This window comes from Nycticebus coucang, chromosome 9 (genome assembly GCF_027406575.1).
Source record: "Nycticebus coucang isolate mNycCou1 chromosome 9, mNycCou1.pri, whole genome shotgun sequence".
NCBI classification, from domain to species: Eukaryota; Metazoa; Chordata; class Mammalia; order Primates; family Lorisidae; genus Nycticebus; species Nycticebus coucang.
This window is the reverse complement of record NC_069788.1, coordinates 117,542,942-117,567,404: the sequence shown is the minus strand read 5'-3', so window position 1 is coordinate 117,567,404 and position 24,463 is coordinate 117,542,942. Positions and strand designations below refer to the sequence as shown.

General features: G+C 44.1%; 1 protein-coding gene across 1 annotated transcript in view; it reads left to right on the top strand.

The window, feature by feature from the left end:
• Positions 1–13,099, top strand: part of RAD51B (RAD51 paralog B) — a 736,945-nt gene extending 723,846 nt beyond the window's left edge. Inside the window, exons 11-12 of the mRNA XM_053602196.1 lie at positions 3,082–3,160; positions 12,653–13,099. Coding sequence (XP_053458171.1) covers positions 3,082–3,160; positions 12,653–12,669 — 96 coding nt within the window. The 3' untranslated portion in view covers positions 12,670–13,099. The remainder of the gene's footprint in view (positions 1–3,081; positions 3,161–12,652) is intronic.
• The last annotated feature ends 11,364 nt before the right edge of the window (positions 13,100–24,463 follow it).

The window sequence follows — 24,463 nt, the reverse complement described above, 5'->3', positions numbered from 1 at the left end:
CCGGTGGGTGTGGGTCACCAGTCGGGGGTCACTGCACAGCTCTTATGGAGGTCTGGGCAGCGCCAAGCCCAGGAGTTTGAGGTTGCTATGAGCTGTGACATCACGGCACTCTACCTAGGGCAACAGCCCAAGGCTCCAGTGTGCCAAAACCGTCTCACTCTGCCCCTAAGGATTAAGGCCGTAAGGCAGCTCAGTCCCCACCTTTAGGCTGCTCAGTTGTAGGTTACTTTGACCCGCCCAATCCTTGCTCTAAGACCCTGAGGGTGGAGCTTGTCGGGGCAGTTCTTTCACAATGGCTTCCTGCGCCCAGCTCAGTGGCTCAGTCTGCGACCCCAGACAATGCCCAGAGTTCTCCACACTCCTGCTCAAGCTCTCCCCATGGCAGTTCAACTGAGTGCCAAGTCCAAGAACACCGAAACAGTTCACAGGTAAGGTCTTTCCGGTTTGCAGTCTCACTGCTGCTTGTACTTATGGTTGCCAGCGTGATTAGGTCGATCGAACACACGCAACCACTTGCCAGTTTTCCACTGTTTTTGTCCTCCTCTTGGGGTCCAGAAGTCCCTTGCTGGCTCCCTGTATCCTCAAAGGGATGATTATAGGCAGATCCCACCGGCCAGAGATGCCTGGAGTCTTGTCTCCCCAGACTCGCGGTTCCCAGTTGCAGGGAAGCTGTTACTCGGCCGCCATCTTTAATCTCTCCTCTAAGCAGGAATCTTTATCCCCATTTTACACATGAAGAAACTGAGTCTCAGAAAGTCTAGATTGTTCAGTCACAGTATTGGTTGGAGTTCAGCCTGCACTATAATAACACAGACATCAAAATTATAGTAGTTAAGACAGGTGACTCTGTCCTGAGGGGACAGGTGGCCCTGATGGGAGGCAATGATGCCCTGAAGGTCACCGAGCTTCTCTGTCCTATGCTGTGTTGTCACCACCTGGATGCTGCCCATGGCCATGCGGTTGGAGTTGATTCCTGCCTTGGGAAGGGAGAAAAGGAAAGTGAAGGGAAGGCAGTTTCTTATGAAAACATAATTGTGGAAGTTCTACCTGTCATTTGTACTCACATTCTATTAGTCAAAGCTTGGTCACACAGCCACACCTAGTTACAAAAAAAGGAAATGTGGAAACTTGGAGAGTTGTTTACTAAAAGGAAGAAGGTGAATGGCCAAGAGAGGAAAATTATAGCCTCTGCTATAGGTACCTCGCTGAGTGTTGGAAGAACTAGATTCAAACTCTATGACTAACACTCATGATTTTTCCCATCACATTTTTCTACCACTTCTCATCATTGACAGTGAGTAAATGTTTGCTGAATTGAGATGGATTGAGATATCATATGTAAGTCTTTGTATTATTTGAAATTATTTCTTCCTTCTCTCTTGCCTCCCTGATTATGTAAGTGGTTCTGCCCAAATTGTCACTATTTTTGATTATTTTATGTTTTTATTTTTTTGAGAAAGAGTCTCACTATGTCACCCTTGGTAGAGTGCCGGGGCTCACAGCGCATAACAACCTCAAACTCTAGGGCTTAAGCAGTTCTTTTGCCTCAGCCTCCCAAGTAGCTGGGACTGCAAGCGCCCTCCACAATGCCCAGCTATTTTTTGTTGCAGTTGTCATTGTTGTTTAGCTGGCCCAGGCCGGGTTCGAACCCACTAGCCTCAGTGGCCGGCACCATAACTATTATACTGAGCCATGCCATGATTTTATTTTAATGTGTGAAACAGGAAACCACTATTTATCTTCCTTCAGTAGAAATGTTATAATAAAATAATCCACCAATTATTAGAGATTCTGTCAAGTCATATGAGTTATAATAAGGGGTTAATGATACTGTTTTTTTTTAAATGACCAAATAACCATGTCCTATAAACTTGGTGTAGTCTTAGGAGAATGCTGTTGCTCAAAACATTTTTGACATTTTCTTTTGGCTGGTGTATCAATCATCTCTTGCTACAATAATGGTTCATGATACCACCATCAAAATCTCAGAGGTATATATACAGCAGTATTTTGCTGTTCACTGCCAGGGGGTCAACTATTTAGGCAGGGCCTAGCTAGCCAGCTCTGTTTCAGGTATCTCTTAGTCTTCTTTGAGACAACCAACTAGCATGGATGGATTTTTCTCTGGCAATGGTAGAAACATAAGAGAACAAGTGGAAATATTTGAGGTTCCTTGAAGCCTAGGCAGGGAATTGGCACAACCTATTCACTAACCAAAGCAAGTCATATGGCTAACCCCCAGTCAAGCATCATGGAAAGCACACTACACCTTAATTAAATAAGAGAAAATATAGTCACGTGGTAAAGGAGTTGGTGAAGAACTGGAGCCAGCAAAGCAACCCACCACTGCTATGCCTCTAGTAAGTTACTTTTCATATTTGCAGGGATGATGAATCTTTACGGGGAGCTTTGAATTCTTTTCTCTACTAAAATAGCTAACTTTATGCCTAAAATAAGAGAATTAGGCTGGTTTATCTTCGAGCAGAAAGGTAACTACTTAAGCATATGATATAAATAAGATTTTTCTAGAAGAATGGGTTTAAGGGCTATTACGTGACCGGAGACGCGAACGAACAGCAGCACCTGTGGCTCAGTGAGTAGGACACTGGCCCCATATACCGAGGGTGGCAGGTTCAAACACGGGCCTGGCCAAACTGCAACAACCAAAAAAATAGCTGGGCATTGTGGTGGGCACCTGTAGTCCCAGATACTCGGGAGGCTGGGGCAAGAGAATCCCCTGAGCCCAAGAGCTGGAGGTTGCTGTGAGCTGTGACATCACAACACTTTACCGAGGGCAACAAAGTGAGACTCTGTCTCTTAAAAAAAAAAAAAAAAAAAATGGGTTTAAGCATATGGCATTTGCTGGCAGCATAATTAGAATAACTGTATAGCATTTAAAATGACCACTTTAAAAGGAAAACACTCATTTGAACATTTTCGTTCTGAAATAGTTTTTTAAAAAATAAACCTGATGACTTCTAGTCATGTGTTACCACTTTGTTTCAAAGTGGGACAGGGAGTGGAATCGAGACTCATCCCTGATCCTTCGACTAACTCTGAAAAAATATGCTTTATGTGCAGATTCTCATTGCCAAGTCCCCTCTGGCTCCCTTCACCTCATTTGTCTACACCATCAAGGAGGAAGGCCTGGTTCTTCAAGGTAAGAACCTTGGACTAAGCTATTTCTTTATCGGATTGTGCTCAGTGCCACCTATTGCTTGTGGTAATTCCTGCTGTGGTCCTGATAGAAGCTATTTCAGGACAGAACCAAGGGCCTCGATGAACTGGCTAGTGATGTTTACCCTGATGAGATCAAGAGATTGGCAGTTGTGGCAAGAATTTGACAGAGAAAACTGAGGTGGGGATGAGGAAGAACTACAGAATTTCAAAACAGAGTGAGACAACCGAAAATGAGGATCAAACCAAGAAAACTAGGCATTGCCACCATGCCAGTCCTCTTCATAGATTCTGTGGAGTGACCTGGGCGGGAGTCTCTCTGCTCACTCAGTGAGCTGCTCAAGATGAAGCACCTCAAGGCCACAATCTAGAACTCACTGATCTGTAAGTGGGGTTCGTTCCCAGATGCTGGATTCTCTGGTTTACAGGATACATGAAGGAGTAAATTCAAACACCATTAAACTTAGAAGAATCAGCTGACAGGGTCAGATGTCCAAAACTGCTTTGAGGATTAAGAAGGGGCTCCTTCAAAATGCTCAGGATACACATCTGTCCCCCACTGTCAGGCCCTGCAGATAAAGTTGCATAGATACACATCTGGCCTGAACCAGTATTGCCTTTGCTGTCAACAGGAAAAATATCTGCCCTGTAGATTTTGTAAGTTGAGTGTTTTTCCCAGGTTTGTGAAAGAAGGCCGTCCCTGCAGTATCCCTGGGGAGACACACTACATTGCAGAGCCTAACAGGGATTCTGTGGGACAGGCAGAAGAAGAGTTCATCTTCTGACTGAGGAACAGGCTGAAGCCTTCCTGCTCCTTCCCCTTCTAAAATGTCTGCTTCTTAAAGGACTTGCAAAACAATGTGTGTGTTTGGTACAGCTGAGCTCCACAGCAGGAACTCTGGGGTCCAAGAAATGTGGGATAAGAACTACTGACCTTTGGCTCTTAGCCTTTGACTTATGCTATCCAAGTTCTTTGGTAAATATTTTTTTTTACAATTGCAAATATTGTTTTCTGACAAAGAAGCAGAGATTTTAAGACCAGATTAAGCAAAGCAAACAGCAGGCCCCTTTGTTACATACTTTCTAAGGGTGTATAACTAACAAGCAATCAGCAAGCTGGACTTTTATTTACCCTGTGCACAGGGTGGCTTTCAGCTCTTCATTTTTAGAGGCTTTCTTAAAAGATTAGAAGTCTAATAAATAGCAAGTTTGGATGAAGAGTGCAAGAAATCCTGTGGGATATTACCTGATAATTTCAGGAGGAAAAGAGTTAGTTCTTCCCAGATGGCTTCTTTTGAGAGCCTTGCTATGATGCTTGTACCTTGATCACTGGGTATTTTGTGCAATAACATTTCTAAGCCTGGTCAGTTTGGATAACTTTGGGGATAATATTTGTGGGAACAAGATTTACCAAGTTGCCTCTCTGATATTCATTGCTAGGATCACAATTTTAACAGGGACAAGGAAGTTGTTTAGAGAAAATAGAGACTAAAAATATAAGGAATTGGTAGAGATTAAAACTGCAAAGAAAACAGGGGCCAAGGTAGATTGCTAAAGGAGGCTGACCTGAGGCTGTGTATCCAGGAAAGAGAAATTTAGGAAAATATTTTACGACACAAGTACCAAAATCAGTAAGTAGAATGCCTGGGAAACCTCAGAACCTCACCTGGTTGCTTTCAAGTTGTTTTCTCTGTTCCACTCCATCAAGCTACATTCCCCTCTCCAAGGTTTTCTGGAGGCAGCAGAACTCCTCACCCCAGGCAGTGATGTGGCAGCAAACTGGGGCTCCTGGCACTCCCTGCCCTCTCACTGTGTGTTCCCAAAGACCTTGAAAAAATGAAAAGGAGCTCTGCTTTCCTCCTTCATTGGACAGAATGTTTTGATTTCAGCTTCAGCTCTGGGGTGATCCTGAGAAACTCTTCGAGCCCTAGTTTTGTCAGCTTGAAAATTAAAACTTAACCTTAATTCAAGGCTTCAGAAACTGCATTGCAGCCCATCTAATGGGTTATGAAATTAAATTGATGAGTCACAACCAGCATTTTAAAAAAGAGAGACGAAGAAGTAGAGAATTTAAAAAATCGGATTATATCACATATTGTATCATTTAGTAAATTATTTGTTGTATGATTATGTGTGTACACATTATGACTCTGTGTCAGGGGGTGCAGCGTAAAGTGTTTTTGTTACTTCGACTGAGCAACCGGTCTGGGTGATTTCCAAAGGCCTCCTCACTTCAGCCTTATCTGATTCTCCTAGGAGATGATGTACTTATCATTCACTTAGCTCAGCACAGTTGTACCCTTGAGATCTCCACACACTGGAACATAAACGTTTATTTCTTTTCCTCATTCTTACCGATGACTGAGCTAAAAGACACCTACACAATTCCCCAGGTTTAAAGCAAAGAAACCCTTGATCCCTGGGTAGTAAACTTGGAAAGGTACCAGCAGCCAAGGCCAAGAAGCTTTCCTTGGTGAGGGGTCACTCTGGCAGGGGAGGCCCTAGCTGGCATGAAGACTGGCCCTGGAGCTCTGGGTGGGATGTGCAGTCCACGGTTAAGGGCTTACAGACAGAGAGGGCAGGGGCACTACCAGCTGAGAGCGGCTGCCAGCCACTGTGGCTGACACTCAGACCTGGATCCAGCCGCCTGCCTGAACTGATGGGAAAAGCTGCCCGTGGGAGTGAGCTGGGGGCTGTTAGGAATGTGGGAACAATCCCTCAGTGCCTTTTATCCCTTCACAAGCCCCAAGATTCCTACCAGCCTATAAGCCAGGGGCTTTTATAATACCTGAAGAACTCCTGAGTGCACAAGCAGAGGGGAGGAATAAAAGGTGAGGACAAAATTCGATTTACCGGCTCCACAGGCCATTCCCCTCACCCATTCTCAGGGATTAGGATGCTGACAACAGTTGGCAACTGGGGGCCTTATTCCCTTCCCTCCCCTTTGTTCGCTGGGATGGGAAGGACAATAAAACGGCAGGCTGGAGAGACTGAGGGGCTGGTTAGAGATTTCTCAGGCTGCTTTTTGAAACACTTGAAGGAGCCAGTTCATGCTATTATTGTAGTTAAAATAGAAAGTGGAACTATTCTCCTTTTGCAAAAAAAAAAAAAAAAAAGAAAGAAAGAAAACCCACCCTCCCAGCATCTTCAAGAAGCCACAGGACTCAGGCATTAGTATGGTAATACCGCCCTGTGTACATCTTCTTTGTCTGGGCTCTAGATGCTGGAAATCAGACCCCCAAGGAAAGGGAGCTCACAGCCACCAGCTTCCCAAGGGTTCAGATTCTCAGAAGGGCCAGGTCTCAGGCACAGAGTTCAGCCCCTTTGTACAACTGAAGTGGGAAAGGTGGGGTGGGAGAGGATCTCATGAATCCATTATTTCTTTTGTCGTCGGAGTTCACCATGCAAGTCCCAATGCCCATCTGCTAGGGAAGCTCAGAGGTGTGGCTCCCCTCAGAGAGAGAAAGGTAGAGCTGGCCTTGGGAATTAGCTTTAATGGGGTGAGCTGACTGCAGAAGGGCGAGAAGGCTTACAGAGAAGCCCAAGCTGGCCTACATCTCGCTGGTCATGTCCTGTGTTCATCCAGCAAACCCCCAATGTTGTGCCACCCAGAACACAGCTGAGACTCAAGGCCAGGAATAAAGACCTTGTGACTGAAGGCAGCTGGGCAGTGTTGCTGATGTGACAGGAGGAGGGAGTCGGGGGGAGGGCCTGGATCTCCGGGAGCCGTCCTGGTTTTCATGGGTCTCACCAAGTCCATACCCCCATGGACTTGGTGAAGCAGATTCTAAAGAAGGAAAGGTTAATACAGCAGGACCCCTAGTTGACTCCTTTTCCTCAGGAGATTCCTCAGGAATCTAGGGAGCATTTGAAAAAGAAAAGCCAGGTTGTTTTGAAAAGGACAGAATATGTTTTCACAAAACTGAGACCAGATATGGTGGGAGGAGTTTGGATTCTGGTGCCATCCTCTATTAGTTTGGGTTTTAATGAGCAGTAGTGCCCTGAGATAGGTGCAGAGAGGCTGCTGAAAACAACTGGTTTCCTTTTTTTTTTTTTTTATTTGAAATAGAGTCTTACTATGTCGCCTCGGTAGAGTCCTATGGCATCACAGCTCACAGCAACCTCCAACTCTTGGGCTTCAGTGATTCTCTTGCCTCAGCCTCCCAAGTAGCTGCAACTACAGGTGCCCGCCACAACAGGTGGCTATTTTTTGTTGCAGTTGTCACTGTTGTTTAGCTGACCCAGGCTAGGTTCGAACCCTCCAGCTTTAGTGTAAGTGGCAGGTGCCATGACCACTATGCTACGGGCACCAGCCTGGTTTCCTTTGTCTTCAACCATTTAATGTGGGGACCCTTAAGAAAACAGAAAACAATGAATTTTTTTTTTTAGAGCTGGAAACTGTGCGCTTCATCTTTCTTGCTTTGCTTTTACTATCAAGAATGGTTGGTTTGATAGTAAACGGTTCGCCTTTTGAAGCGTATCGGGAGAGGCATTAATCTCTTCTATTTGTTCCCTTGTCATAAACTTCAGTGAAATTCTTCCACCCCATTTTTTTAGTCACTGAGCCAACTGGATGATTTATTAAAAAAATTCTTTTCTCTCAAATACCACCATCTGAGTCCATCAGATTTTCGTTTCATCAGTAACCCTTGGAAATGTTTTATGCCTGCTGGACTCAAAGTGACCCAGAAGATTCTCAGTCTGTTTCCATCCAGGTGTAGTGGTGTCTGTGTGGTAAATACAACCCACATACTGGGCACAGCCTGGCATTCTTATGGGAACCTGGGCAAAGAGCCCTGGAATCCAATGGAGCAGAGAGAGTGAACCTCTCTCGCAGAGGTCACGGGGAAGAGGGCAAAACAGGGCTATCACATTGTCCCAGCTTGCCAGGTGCCACTGCCGTTTCAGAAAGTTCATCCCGGCCAAGGCATTGTCCTTCACTCCTCCTGCCTGTCTCTTGTTGTGGGGCTTCCCAGGCTGAAAGGAAGGAAAGCACCCCTCTGGCCCTGCTCTTCTCTTGTAACACCCACTTCATAGCCCTCGCGCTAGCACCTCCCCACACCTGCCGGCTGCCAGGTTCACTTCCTTTTCTCTGGCTATTAGTCTCGAAGAGAGATTTTGTCAAGGTGGAAAACTATTTTTAATACAGAACAGTACAGAAAATCATAAAAGAAACCCCATGAATCTAATAAATGAAAAATTTTATCTCATTTGTTTCAGATTTTTTAAATTATTGTTACAGGAATAAAACATGACTAACTTCAAAACTTTCTCCTCATCCTGCACTCCACCCCAGAAGTAGGAGGTCTCCTAGGTTTGGAATACATCCTTCCCCTCTGTTCTTAAAAACTTTTCTACGTTTATGTGAATTCATACTTAATGACGTATTTTGAGTGCACTCTTAAATTTGCATACCTGATTTATTGTGCACATTATTTTACAACTTGCTTTTGTCACTTAGCACTTTGTTACTGCAGTATAGCCTTATTGATAGACTTGATAGACGAAGATCATGGTCTTTCACTTTACTGCAGGTCTCCACATCCACGTATGAATGTGCCACATGTTGTCCACTAATTATGGAAATTTTGATTATTTGTAACTTAATTCAGTCACATGTGTTTCTCATTATGCAGGTATGAGGGTTTCTCCAGGTATATATCAAAGACAGAATGATTGATCAGAAGCTAGACACATTTTTATCTTTGCTATGTCTTCCCAAATTGCTCTCCAAGCAGGTTTACTAACTCACAGTCCTTTCCACACAGTTGAGTGTGATTATGTGTGTAAGTCTGCTGTGTTCCCATGGGCATTCCTCATGGATGCCTCTTGCCTCTGCCACTGGAACGTCAGCTTTCCATAACCTCCAGCAGGACCTCTGCACAGTGCGTGTGCTTATGTATATACTTAGATGATTGATAAACATTTCTTTATTCCTCCTAAAGTTAACTTTTTCCCAGAAAACAAACTTTTAGTTTTGTATGTCACCCTGATTTCTAGGTGAGGGAACTGAGTTCCAGAAAAGTGAAGTAATGTTCACTGCCTCAAAATTGGGTTTGTAGCCCTTTCCCAAATAGCCTTGGCTCCTAAGATTTTAGAAATCAGCAATAGGTATGAGGCTGGGCATGGTGGCTCATGCCTGTAATCCTGTGCACTCTGAGGCGGGTGCATTGTTTGAGCTCAGGAGTTCATGACCAGCCTGAGCAAGAGCAAGACCCCATCTCTAAAAAAATAGCTGGGCATTGTGTCAGGTGGTTGGAGGCTGAGGCAAGAAGATCTCTTGAGCCCAAGAGTTTGAGGTTGCTGTGAGCTATGACCCCATGGCACTCTACCAGGAGTGACAAAGTGAGACTCTGTCTCTAAAAAAAAAAAAAAGAAAGAAATGGGTTTGAGCTCCCTTATCTTCCATCCTGCCAACTTTCATAGCAACTTATCTCTCAGGCTTCAGGGGCCTCTGTTGACTAAATCTTGAAATTCTAAGCTAAAATGGATGTCACATAATATAATGATTCTCTCATTTTCTTTTTTGAGAGGAAGTCTTGCTTTGTTGGCCTTGGTAGAATGCTGTAGCATCATAGCTCACAGCAACCTCAAACTCCTGGGCTTAGGTGATCCTCTTGCCACTGCCTCCCAAGTAGCTGGAACCATAGTGCTTGCCACAACACCCAGCTAGTTTTTCTATTTTTAATGAAGACAGGCTGGTCTCAAACTCCTGAGCTCAGGCGATCCACCCGCATCAGCCTCCCAGGATATCATGATTCTTCAAGGCACTCCTAGAGCATAATTCGGTTGTAAGTTTAGCTGGGTGTAACCACGGCCTAAACTCACAGTGGTGTACAAGACAGAGGTTTACTGCTTCCTTTTCTAGTACCTCAGATCCTGAGCTGGTGTGGCAGCTCACCTCCACATGTTTGTCCAGGGACCCAGGCTGCTGGCTTGTCACGCCATCATCCATAAGGTATCAACCACCATTGTTGTCATGGTCTACAATGACTGAGCATTATGTCCTCCGTGGGACAGAGAGTGGTGAGAGAGGGACAGCACCCACTTCTTTTAAGGACATTAACTGGAAGAAATTACACACATTATTTCTGCTTATATGATATTGGCCAGTCTATAGACATATGACAGGAAAGAATGAAATATTGTCACTAATCCCTGGGTGGCTATGTCCCCAGCTAAACTTTGGGAGTTCTATTGTCATGAGAAAAAAAGGAAGAATGAATATTCAGTGACACAGCCCTTGCTGAGGAGCCCAGTTGCAGAGATTAGGCCCTAGAGTGCAATAATGCACACCCAAGGGCTGGGCTTGTTACATAATAGAGTTACACTCTTCAAATGCAGCATACCTATCATGTGTGTTAAAAATGCCATCAGAATTGTCTTTGGTTCCCAAGTCTAGAGCAAAGGACTAGGATTTCACATTGTTTACTTCACCGAGGATCAGCACCCAGAAACCTTGTTCTCACCACCCCAAACAGAATCTCCTTCAGTCAGAAACTTCAGTATGTGTTTTGTTATCATGCAGTATGCAACTCGAAAGAGAGCTACTAGGAGAGATTTTTTTCCTGAAATACTTTTTCCTGTTTCCACTTTTTTTGTTTTTTCTTTTTAACATGGAACAAAATGTTAGAGGAAAAACCTTATCCCAAAGCTGGCTATAGTGAGACTGGATTTACCCCTCTTTTAGGACCCAAAAGCCATTTGGCTATCTTTGGAGAGCTAACAATTTGTACTTGTGAAAATGCACAGGTAACAATAATACCAAAATATGTTAAATCAACTCAGGTTGCTGATTTTCTTTGAAAATCTCTTCCAGAAGAACCCAGTGTTCTTTCTGGAATGTGACGTAAGCCCCATTTCAGTGAGCTCAGTTCAATAAGTATTTGTTGAGCATCTACTGTTCACAAAGCACAGGTGCTCGGGGGCTCAGGGAACATAAGGCTGACGAAAGGAGTCCCTTTCTTTTAGTAGTTCAAAATCTAGTCATCAGAGAGGTAGTTAAATAAGTTTACTCTAAAGCAAACTGAGATCACCTATGAAATTCAAACAACAAGCTATGGAAGGATAAAGGGTGTAGACTTATTTCAAGGCAGATGACGAAGAAAGGCCCTGAGAGCATGAGGGATTTGAACTGGACTTCAGCTTATGAATACTGATAAAAACCACATTCCATTGTCTCTTGACAGAGGCCAGTTTCTTTTGCTGTTGGAGGGTAAATTTGGGGACACTGGGGAATGCTGATTAGTGGCAAGTGTTGGATCATGCTGACTAATGTGTTCTAAATGGATACACTCAACAATAAAGGGAACATTGAGAGTCAAGAGTTCAGATGCTGAATTTCACTGTGTGATGAAGTGTAAATCACTTAACTTCTTAGTGCTTAATTTTTCCGTCAATTATAATGTGCTCATGATGAGGATCCAATAAGTCACCTTGTCGAGTAAGTGCTTTACAGACCTCAAGAATAACAGAAATGCTTAACAATGACTGCCTGGACAGGATTATGCAACCTTGGGTCATTCACAGTACACACAGAATCAGAACATCCATCACACATTGCTCGCCAGGCATGTGAAACTCTTATTTCCTCACACATGCCATGACAACTGACAAACAGTGGACTGTGCTCACAAAAATTGACGAATAGGGAAGCTTTTGAAAATTTTACTATCTACCTGGGGCGGCTGTGTCTTTCTACAACAAATGTCACCACAGAACTAAGAGCTGACATTGCACACCCAGCGCTTTCTCTCTTTTCACATCTCCCAAGCTAGGCTGCTTGAGAACCTGGCCTTCCATGTCCAGATGTTTGCTGAATTCTGAAGGCCCCCCAAAGAGCCCAGTTCTTTTGTTGCTCTCCAAATCATTTCCCACAGAGACTGACCGATGTCCTGAAGGAGCCCTTCAATAGGGAGGATGAATGAAGGCCAAGGAAGACATGACCCCCTGAGGCTTGCCCACATCCACCCTAACAAAGGGTCTGAGGCACAGCCTTGTAAGGAGCGTTTTGGTCAGCAGCGTCCCTATGAGAGGCCACGTCTCCCCCACAGGGCTGCTTTCAATGGCTGCCATCACGGTGGAAGTGCTGGGCATTTGTTAAGGGCTGTGGCGCACTAGGTGCAGCAAAACATCTAAATCATGGTCCCTGCCTTTGTGAGCCTTTCATGGCTACAGATGTCAGCTGGCTTTCTCAGGGGAAACTTGGGGGTAGTAGAGAAGGCTTAAGAGGGGCTCCTGCTTCTATGCATGACCTCTTCCCACCCCATGCAGCCAAGCCAGGGGTACAGGACCTCACCCCACACCTCTGCTGGGTTTCTCGGTGTCCCTGGTCTGCAAGGCAGCTGGCTCTGTGGGTAGTAGCTGTGAAAGAGGCCCCTGCTGCAGGGAAAGTTTCATTAAATTGCTGGGGGGAAGTTAGTACATTTCATGACATTTTTTTCCCAAACTTTCTTTCTCTTTTTTCTCCTTTTAGGCCAACAGAAGCCATAGGGAGACTGTGACCTTTGTGTAGAGCTGATGGGGGTGTGATTTGTGAAATAAAACAGGACCTTGCTGCTTGGAAGAAGGAAACGGAAGCCAACATAATGGGGATTAATTAGTTGATTGCTGTTGAGATGGTAACAGATTTGCTCCTGGACCATTGAGCCAGTGATTTCAGACCTAGCAGGGAAGGTGAGGATGAAGAAGCCTTTGTTCAAGTCTCTAGATGTGTAAGGCGGAGGGCTTTGCCACCATGGGATGTCAACAGCCATAATAATAATAATTTGCACTTATATAGCACCTTTCAACCAGGCACCTCAAAGCGGTTTAACCACATTAATTAATTAAAGCCCACAATCCCCCTGGGGAGAGGAGGAGGATGACTAACAAGATTTGTAATTACAGGAGGGAACATTTCCGAATAAAGTATTGTCTACCAAATAAAAAGAGTAGGTGTGAAGGAATTGGGGTCGCCAAAGAGAAACTGATTCAGAAATGAAATGAAATGATGGGGGGGGTCTGGGGGTGGGCATCAGCAATGAAATGAAATGAAATGATGGGGGCCTCTCCTGTGCCAGGGGGTGGCCAATGGGCTCAGAATTCACTGACAGGTTCAGATCCCGCCAAGAAGTGGAGCATGTATGGTATTAGTAGCATTTGAAGGCCATTACTGGCATAACTATTGTAGTGTAAATTCAAGTTTCATTGGTATATTGTGGCCCAATGGAACAAAGAGGGAGATTCATGCAGAATTTAATAAAGGATGAAATGATTTCTTTAGATTTAAAGCCCAAAGCTGGGCCAGTCAATTAGCAAATAAATCAGTTGCTGACCCATATGATAATTCAGTCATTTCTAGTAGAACACCCAGCCCACCCACTCCTACTGCCATGAGCTTTTTAACTGAAGCATCAGTCTGGGCTCAGTCTGAGGGCTTCAGCCCCTTCAAAGCCAGGTATTAAATCTTTTCAGCCTTTAGCCAGTGACTACTCATCCAGGTTATTAGTGACCTCAAGCTGTCTTCTGAAGGATCACTTTCTACCTGCTCCCTTTTCAGAAGATTTTAAGTAGGCCGGGCCTGGTGGCTTACACCTGTAATCCTAGCACTCTGGGAGGCCAAGGAGTAGGATCACTTGCACTTAGGAGTTTGAGACCTACCAGAGCAAGAGCAAGATTTGGTATCTACTGAAAATGACAAAATTAGCTAGGTATTGTGGCAGGTCCCTGTAGTCACAGTTACTTGGGAAGCTGACACACGAGGATAGCTTAAATCCAGGAGTTCAAGGTTGCACGAGTGAGGTTGAAACCAGAGCACTGTAGCCTGGGCAAGAGAGTAAAACTCTGCCTCAAAAAAAAAAAAAAATAATAATAATAATAATTTTTTAAAGTGTCTTGGGAGCTTGAATTAAGCCTTACCCCATTTCATGTCCCCTGTTAGTCCCCAACAGAGTGCTTTGTACAAAGTAGGTACAGATTCCTACTCTGAATACCTGAGTCCTTTAACAATTCAGTATGTTGGCGATGCCTGTGGCTCAAAGGGGTAGGGCGCCGGCCCCATATGCTGGAGGTGGTGGGTTCAAACCCAGCCCCGGCCAAAAAACAAATAAATAAATAACAATTCAGTATGTAGTATTTGTTGAGTATATACCAAAATGAAATGAGAAAACAATAGGATGTGTGCCCACCCTCAAGAAATGTAATACAAGGAATGGGAAAAGGCTCATAAACTACTATCTATGACATGAAGCAGGATCACAAGCAAGGGCAAAAGGAAAAACGTCTTACTCGTCGTCTGCATGGATCAGGGAAGTGTTCCTGGGGAGCAGCAGGTGTGCTGGTGACATGCAGCAAGGGGGATCCGGGTGGACCTGGAAGAGCTGGAAAGCAGACGTTTCAGGCATTGGCCATGTGTCTCCTCTGAGTGGGGCACATTTTGAGAACTTGTGATATTCAATAAAATGTGAAAATCAAGGTGAGTTTTTGCAACTGATGAAATGTACGTTTCCTTTGAATTCTTATGTCATGAATTGGCTAATTTCAAACATCAAGAGATTATTTGAGAAACTAGTGGTGGGATTCAGTACATGACATTTGGGAAAACAGCAGAAGCAGAAAGGTCACTATCACCTTCCCCTCCCTCTTTTCTCCTGAAACAAATCATAAAACCTAAAGTGCTAACTCTACACCCAGAGGAAAGGAATATCCTTATCTCTGAAGATGGTACAAAGAGAGAACAAATAGAACAGACAGGCCTGGCTAAGTCCCCCCAGTTTATTTCCATTAGATCATACATTTTTGTCCTCCAATCACATTTATACCCAACTGTCCACTTGCCACCAACCTAAGCATAAAAGCACACAGGTGTTTTCTGTTTCTTTGGGTCTTCATTTCTAAAGGCTCCCATGTCATTTAAATTTTAAATTATTATGCTTTTCTCTTCTTTTGCTGCAGGGCCTTAGCCAGGAACCTTGTAATAGGTAAGGAAAAGATCCCACTTTTTCTCCCCTGAAGTTAGTTTATGGTGCTTAACTCAGGATGGCTAACACACTCCACTCATTCTGGAGATGAGATCCGGGGATAACTGACAAAAAGCCAGTGAAATAAGAATTCTTTCCAGGGTTAGCTGTTCCAAACTGAGATGGAGCAGGGACCCCTCTTAGAGGCCTGGCAAGCCTGAATAAAGGAAAAGTCTTGAGGCCCTTTAAGAGAAATTCCAGGCACCTAGCTAGCCTTGAAGAGTAAACCACCTGTCACCCTCCCTCCGCCCATCCTCCCCCCTCCCTCCCCTCCTTCCCCTCCCTCTCCCCATTTCCCATATTCTTAGGTTATAACTGGGAGGGTGACAGGTGGGATTACACCTGCAGTGCATCTTACAAGGGTACATGTGAAACTTAGTAAATGTAGAATATAATTGTCTTAACACAATAACTAAGAAAATGCCAGGAAGGCTATGTTAACCAGTATGAGGAAAATGTGTCAAACTGTTTATAAAACCAATGTATGGTGCCCCATGATCGCATTAATGTACACAGCTATGATTTAATATTAATAAAAAAAAAAGAGTAAACCAGCAACCTGATATGCAAGAAGATGGTAACAAGAGTCTCCCAAGCAGGCAGGCAGAGTCACAAGGCGTTTGTTCCCGATAGAAGCTAAAGATAACATCTTAACATATGTTCTTGAGTTCTTCAGAAGCCCCACCAGATGGAAAATGCTGACCACTATCCTGTAGATCAGGGGGAGCTGAGGACTGAACTCTCACCTCTATTCTCTGCTGTAAATTTCTTCCTGAGGGACTGAGACAGAGTCACCTCACAGGCCAAACCTGAACATTTCTTTCTGCTGACCCCAAGTTTTGCCTTGGCTTTGCTTTCTTAACCAGTTGCTAATCATAGAGTCTCTGAATCTACCTATGATCTGTAAGCTGCATCTTTAAGATAGCTCACCTTTGGGGCCAAAGCAATGTATACCTTCCATGTATTGATTTACAGATTTTTTTTTTGTTGTTTGTTTGTTTGGCAACTTCTGCTTTCCTAAAATGTACCCCTGCCTTTTTTTAAAATAGCCCTGGCTTGTGAGCCATGCAGGGGTTCGGATCTTAAGCATCAGCCACCCATTCTCCTTGCTTGGCGCATGCAATAAATGCTTTTTTCTTTCACTGCAAATCTCGGTGTCAGTGCCTGGCTTTATTGAGCTGGGTGAGCAGACCCCAGTTGGGTTTACTAAGGAGATCCCTATCTGTAGTGCTCAGTCAAGAAAGGAGAGTAAAAATTTCTTCTTATCCCTTCCTTCCCAAATTCAGAATAACAGGAGCAAAACATTAGTTTGTGACTCTCTGGATAAACTTGGTTTCAGGGTTCCCATTTGTTATTGACACTTTTCTTCCCAGGGGCAGCTGTCGCCTTCTTGTTTGTGTCGATTGGTGTCCTGATAACTTGGCTCCACTTTCTGCCTGTCTGGGCACACAACTTGTCATTTTTGTGTATGCAGGTGGCCAACTTCATGTTAGGGGCCCCAAGAATGTAGCCAGACAGAAATGTGAGTTTCACCCCATTTGCAGCTATCATAACAACTGTTGCCAGCTCTTAGAGGGGGTGGTTACCTGCGTCCTTCTTTTCTTTTGGCTATCTTCGAAACTGGTTCTGGATCTGGGAAGGCTGCTTCTCTTTGCATCTTTTGAGAACTTTTCTTTTGTCCACAGTTAAGTCAGAAAAGGCTTATTGGTTTGGGTTCTGAGCCATTTAATAGGTACTTTTGACTTTAAAAAATTTATGTTTTTCTCTTATTAATCTGTCTTTTGTTATAGATATCTCAGCCATGAACCTTGCAATAGGAGTGAGGAAAAGGTACTACTTTTTCTGCCCTACATTGGGCAAGATGTTATTTCTTCTCTGTAACTCTCAATTTGGTTTCTCTTTACTCTGTCTACCAAGAAAGAAAAGCCAAATGGTTCACACATTAAAATGGATCACTCAAAAATGTTTGACAAAAAGTAAGAAGAAGACATAATCCCAATCTCAAATGTCAAAGATGAAGTGGCCTACTCCTTGAAACTACATTTCAACCCCAGGAGACACTAAGATGGTACCCTGTGCCCCGTGATTAATTGGCAAATAAATGGTACTCCCCAGAAAAGGGCCCACCCGACTTTTCACCACAAACTGTGCTGCAGCGACAGGTTCTAAGCACCCCCTGTGCACACGGACACACACCACATGTCTGACACACACTTTGTACTAACGAGCTTGTCTAACCCTTCTAACAATCATATAAGGTAGGACTTTGTGTCATTCTGTCCTTACAGATGAGGAACTGAAGCATAGAATGTCCGGTCTTTCACTGGGAAGGATGGAGTGTGGATCCGAACCAGGCGGTCTCACTCCTTCTCTCACCCCTTGCCCATGTTATGTTTCTGTTCCCAGCTGTCATAAATCTTTCTTGCTCATCCTCAATTTGCAAAAGTACTCAGCACAATACTATACACACAATAGTATGGGAAGGTAGTGAATATTTTCCAAATAAAAGAATCACCAGAAGAAAAGCGAGTGGTTTGATCTCCTAGCTCTGAGCAGTGGCTGTGGAAGGCCTGAGCAGTGATGCTGAGAATATAATACAAGTTTCATCACTGCCATCTTCTCTTCTTACCATGATTAAAAATTAGGAGACTTTCCCGCAGGAAATGTGCACAATAAAGACACAGGTGGGAGTCTTCCCTGGGAGCTGAAAATCAGCCAAGCTGGTACCACCCATGAGATGCTAATGAGGCATCTTTTATTGTTAATTACTTTTACTGGAAGTATTAATAATTAATGATGTAGTTCAGAGATTCTTTTTAGATGTGTATATATATGGATGTACATGTTGGGAGCAAAGTCCAATTTTGTCTCCCTGATTGAGGTACTATAGTTATGGGGAAGATTCAGAAGGGCGTGGTCCCTGTCAGCCTACAGAGTGAACATTTCTCAATTAACCCAGAGAAGCTGAATGTCTTTTATGTTGTGTGTTTTGGATAAAGTAAAGTCACTTCTCAGAGTCAGGACTATAAAAGATTATCCAGCAAAAACCAGGGATACCAAATGAGAACTCTGGAAATGGAGCATAAGGACTAGGTAATGGAGGAAAAATGGGCGAAGGCAAGGAGGGAGTGCAGAATATCTGATTCTGGCTTAAAAACTATGGCCGTAGAACCATTTGAAAGGGTCATTTTTTCCCCCCAAGCTTTGGTTTCAATATCATCATTATCACTTTTGTTCTATAGCTGCGGAAGGACTTTCTTTATTCCGCTCCAAAATTCAGAGAGGCCCCTTTTGCTGTAATGAAAGGAAGGTGCTTGTTACACTTCTCTTCTGAACACCCTAAGTGTATAGGAGAGAAAACACACCGCCTAGGTCTCTGAATTTCAGTGAAGACAGGGTTTGGGTAGAACACAAATTGTCTAGAACTTTATATAAATAAATCCGGGATGAGAGAAAACCAACAAGTCACTTGGTCCAAGTCAGGGCAGATTTGGTGTTACTGCCTAACAACCCCCAAAGTTTCAGTGACTTAAAACAAAGTCTGTGCTTGTCTGAGACTCTCCAGACAAGCTCCCCACCCTGTGAAGCCTCAGTACTGCCCTTGAATATCAACAGGCACTTCCAGAATCCCCACAGTAGGGGAAGAGTGGGGTAGAGGGAGGAGGAGAGGGGAAAAAAGAAACATTGAGCACTAGTAGTTAATCTTCCTTCAAGAAATGACACATATTGTCCAGGCACAGTGGTTCACATCTATAATCCTTGCACTCTGGGAGGCCAAGACAAGAGGATCACTTGAGCTCAGGAGTTCAAGACCTGCCTGAGCAAGAGTGAGACCCCATCTCTACTAAAAATAGAAACAGTAGCCAGGGCATTACGGTGAGGACTTGTAGTCCAAGCTACTTGGGAGGCTCAGGCAGGAGGCTCTCTTAAGCCCAGGAGTTTGAGGTTGCTGTGAGCTATGATGTCATGGTACTGTACCCTGGAGCAATAGAGACTTGTCAGAAGGAAGGGAGGGAGAAAGGAAGAGAAGGGAAGAAAAGAGAGAAGGGAGGGGAGGGAAGGGAAGGCAAGTGAAGTGAAGGGAAAAGAAAGAGGTTTGGTGCCCGTTATCTCAGTGGTTAGGGCGCCAGCTACATACACAGGGGCTGGTGGGTTCAAACCTGGCCTGGGTCTAATAAACAACAATGACAACTACAGCAACAACAAAGAAATACCCAGGCATTTTGGCAGGCGCCTGTAGTCCCAGCTACTTGAGAGGCTGAGGCAAGAGAATTGCTTAAGCCTAAGAGTTTGAGGTTGTGAGCTGTGATTCCACAGCACTCTTCTGAGTATGACATAGAGAGACTCTGTCTCAAAAAAAAATGGAAGGAAGGGAGGGAGCGGAGGAAAGTGGAGGGGAGGGAAAGAGACAGGAAATTACAAACTTCCCTTGTATGTGGAAGGGAAGGGGGCTATATATTAATGACACTTGAAATGTCTGTCTTATACTGCTATGCTCAGCAGGCTTGTAACTCTCTCCTTCTTTCATATTCACTCCTTACATATACCTTTCTTTTGTGTTACCTGGCATACAGCAGAGATCTATGGGGTAGTGTTGAGGAAGGAAGACCAAATAGTTTTGTGGGCCATTTTAGACCATAGGTGACATTGTTGAAGCAGAGGAGTGCCCAGGAAAGACCACTTCACTGTGGGTGCTTTTCCCTTAGAGCTACTGGACACTGATAAACCTGGAAAGGGACAGTTGGGTTAAATGGAGCCACGGCCTGACTTCAACAACACATTTCAGATAAGACAAATAGGTTTGCATGGCCTGGGACCAGTATGTAAAAATGCTTTCAGAAACGTTCCCTTGCACTTCCATTCCCAGACATGATGCAAATTCCTTCTAAGCCCTGTGACGTTCCTTTCTCTCCTCGCCACAGAGAGAACGGAGAGAGAGAGAATCAAAACCTTTCCCTTATATTCTTCCACTAATGAGTTCCTGCTCAGAGTGGGCTGCCTCCATGTGTTTTCAGTCAAGTGCTGATGGCAGCCTTGCTGGGGGACAGTTCCAAGAAGCTGTGGACATAGAGATGAGGTTGCATGTCAACAAGGGCTGCTCTCTGTTTCCTTCCACTCTAGCCTTCCTGAGCCCTGAAATCAGACATGAGAAATGATTCATGAGCTCTGGTTGGTGAACCAGTGTGGCTGCTAAACCTCCTTATTCCTTTTAACCAGGGAAAAAATTGTGGTTTTAAAGCTTTTCTTATAGAGATCTGTGAACCTGGATTTTAATGACTTAAAGGGGACTCTCTCGAACCAAACCAGTTCTTTCTAAATGCCCAGACTCCCTTTCTTCAGGACTTAGTCCTGGCCTACCCTGACATCAGAACAAAGGGATAAACTTGGCCACACTGCCTCCTGCCTAAAACCTAATCTCAGGTACACAAGCTACTTCCAAGTGAACTATTGGTAGGCCATGCCTGCTAAGAGCCAGCCTACACATTCTCCCCAAAGCAAGTGTCTTCAAATAAAAATTCAGTTATAGTTGGGCTGTTTTATTGGGACAAAGAATCTTAGTTACTCTGATTAAAGGCAACAGGTGTCATTGAGGATTTGGGGATTGTGGAATTGGAAAGCCTGCAGGAAGAGAGACAGTCTGGGAATTCATTATCCTGGTGACTCTGCTTTTCTCTGCCTGTCTGCCCAAAGGTAATTTCTCCAACAGAATTGTCCTTCATACTGAAGTTCTGCTTGCTCAAGACTTTGATCTGCCTATGGCTTTCCCTACTGCTATGCCTATGCCTATCCTGGTGTCTTTCCCTACTGCTCAGCCTTTCAACTTCAGTTCCTATTGGCTTTTTACCTTAGTTAAAATTCCTAAGAGAGAATCCAGTTGACCCCAGCTCATCTTAGTGTTTTGTCTCAGACACTGGTCACTAACTAGCCAATTGGTTGTGGGCACAGGAAGTCTCTAAAAACATGGCTGCCTGAACAGCAAAAGGAATGGGCAAGGCTTCTTCCAGGAGAGGGGCTATGAGAGGGCAAGACCGTGAAGAACTCTAGTGTATTCTTATACCCCTGAACTGGACTGCAGCAATCATATGCATTCTCTCCTGTGCTTTTTGCTTCCCTTCTCATCACTGTAGACCTGGCTTCCTCACAGCCTGTCACAGCCAAACCATCCTCCAATCCCTGACTTCAGTCTCCTACTTCTCACCCCATTGAAGTGTCCAATACAGAAATACAAGACTAGTGAGTGGGAAGGAAGAGCTGCTGAAATTTATGTAAGGACATGAGGAAGGTTAGGGAAGATGTGGTATAGAAGGAGAAATGGAAATAAGATCCTCTCTTAGCTAAAGAAAATTCTGTCCCCACCATAAGACTCAGGTGCCTTTCTTCCTCCTAGTCTTTGGGGGCAATTCAAATTCAGACATCATATGAAACAAGAGAAATTTCCATTGAGGAACCCTATCTGAGCAAACAAGAAGATATTCTCTCTTTACTAACCCCCAGCTCCTCCTCTGACTCCTGCAAGAATCCCTAGTCTCCATCTCTCAGCCTGGATCAAGTTTTTGACAATTGTGTTTTCCCAAGATACCCAAAGCTCTTCCTTAGAAGTTATTCACAAACTGTCATGATTTTTTTTTTTTTGAAGATTAGTCATGTGTGGTATTGGCCCTATTTCAGTTGCTTCAAAAATGATGCTTTGTCTGAATTCACACATCAACCAGAGGACTAGGGGAAAAATGGAATTATGATACTAAGACTTTGCTCTTTATTTTTTAAATACTATTACCTTTATATCTCATCTGATGGCTAAAAGCTAAACCCAAATCATCTGCATTCAAATTTCAGTATTTCCACATCCTTTTTAGTGGACACAAAGCTAGGAGTAAAATAGAGGCAAATTTGAATAAGTCCGTGTTTCCTTGCCTTTGCTTGAGCTCTGAATATGTCAATGTTGATAACATGATTGGTCCAATTTGTCTTGTGACTGACACTTTCATCCACTGATTAGAATTGCAGCATTTCCCTAGGAGGTTCTGATGACAAAGAAGGTAACTCTGACGGTGTTCTTAAACCTGCTGCAGGGGGATTCTAGAGTCAGGTTCTTGGGATCACTTCCAGATCCCTGCTCATTCCATTAAGAACCCGAAGTTGAAGTCCATTGCCATTGGCTGTCCTCTGGGGCCAGAGAACCCATCTGGGGTTTGACTGCTCTCTCATGCCAAACCATCATTTGAACCCCACAGTCATTACCAATATAACAGCTTGAAAGTTGATGCGGAGATGAAGCAGAAGCGGGTTTGGCTTTCTCCCAGCTCTCTGCGCCCCTCCGGGGTAAATCAGAAACCACCTACCTTTGTGTCAATAGCCTGAGTCTCTGTAGCTAGAACACCTGGTGGAAACCCATAGGCAGGCTGAAGAGGAAGCAAATTTTGCAGTAATCAATCTGACCTTTGCTCTATTTAAGCTGCACACAGAATCTTCCAACAAAAAGGTCTTGCTAAACCCAACAGCCAGCTGGACGGACCTACAGCTCTCAGTGCTCCTTAAGCCACTGTGAGTTTGGCTCATATTTTCCGTGCCCACACCCCAGCTCCACAGTCTGTGAACTTTAAGCAGTAGCTCCCTATTTCCAGTACACATACAGTGTTTAGGGAAGCAGCCCAAGTCCATCTCACTGGTAGAATTCTTTACTGGCATACCCCCCTAGCCCTTTCCCACCCTCACAGCCCATCCTAACGGTGGTATTCACCCCGCTGGAGAAACCATAGACCTTCTTCACCAGGATTACTAACACTTTCTCTTAGTGGCTGTTTGAATGTCCTTGAGCATTAGGTGATTGCCTATTCAGGAAAAGGGGGAAGAAGGGATGAAAAGACAAAAGGCACATAAAAATTTTCTGTTCAGGCTACTAGTATAGTGGAATACCACAGACTGCATGGCTCAAACAACAGAAATTATTTTCTCACTGTTCTGGAGGCTGGAAGTCCAAGCTCAAGATGGCAGCACATTTGGGTTGTTCTAAGGTCCCTGTCCTTGATTTGCAGATGGACACCTTCTCTCTGTGCCCTGTCAAGCTTCTCCTCTGTGTGTGAACCTCTCGGGTCCCTTCCTCTTTTTATAAGGACACTAGTTCTACTGGATCAGGGCCTTCCCTGTATGACCTCATTGTACCTAAATTGCCTCCTTTTAAAGGCCCTATCTCTGAATACAGTAACATTAGGGGTTAGCACTTCAACCTATGTATTTTCAGGGGACACAATTCAGTCTCTAATTGATCCTGCCCTTATCTGAGTGGGAGAAAAGTGGATATTGACCGAGAAATGCAGCTATGACTGTATGTAGCAGGTAGGTGGGGAGGATGCATGAGACAGAAAGAGTGAAAAGATGGATAGATGGATACATGAACGGAAAGTTAGACAAATGAATAAATGACTTCCCTAGTGTGTCGATAGCTCCAGGACAGAAATTATTGATCCATCTTGCTTCTCTGGGATTGTGGTTTTTTACAGGATAGGACCTACCAACTCAAATGTTCATGCTAGCCAGGTAACAGAGTTGCAAAAACAGGCCTGGTGCAATCATAGGGAGTTAGAGGGACTGATAAGGGAAAGTGTGCCTTGTATAAAAAGGCAGCAGTTATTGACAAAGACTCTCCTTGACCAAACTTGAGTCACGCCTCTCTGAGTCCTCTTTCTGATTAGGCCCCAACCTTGGGCTCTGTCCTTGGCTCACTTTGTCCAATTTTAGCAAGAATTCTGCTCAGTCACCTTGGCAAAAATTCTTTACCCTTGGTATTTGATCACCATCAGTATCTGATCAAATTCCTCCTTCCTCTACTCTCAACATCTTATACCCCTTGCCTGCCTTCAGTAAGAATCCCACCAAGTCAGTTTAGCCAGAATCCCACCAGCCTGTACGTTTCCTGGCAGTAAATTTCTATCCACAGACCTCCGCCTTGCTCCTTAGCTATGAATTTCCACTTTGTAATCAGAGTCGAGCCCGTCTCATCCTGCTACTGCAAAACTCTAAGGTAGTGTCTCTTCTTCAGTAAAGTCTCCCTAATATCCTTAACAAGTGTCATGAAAATTTTTCCTTTAATGGTATTCAGTTTCAGTCAAGTATTGTCTTCTGGGATGCTGGCCTAATGTAACCAGAACTTCTGATTTTACAAGGGAAGCCAGAAATCTGGATATTCAGATGAAGTCTTTCTTTAAATAAATCTTGAAATTCAAAAATTATAAAATATCATGCAACCCAAAACACAGATATTTATTCTGAATGCAATTGGAGGCTGC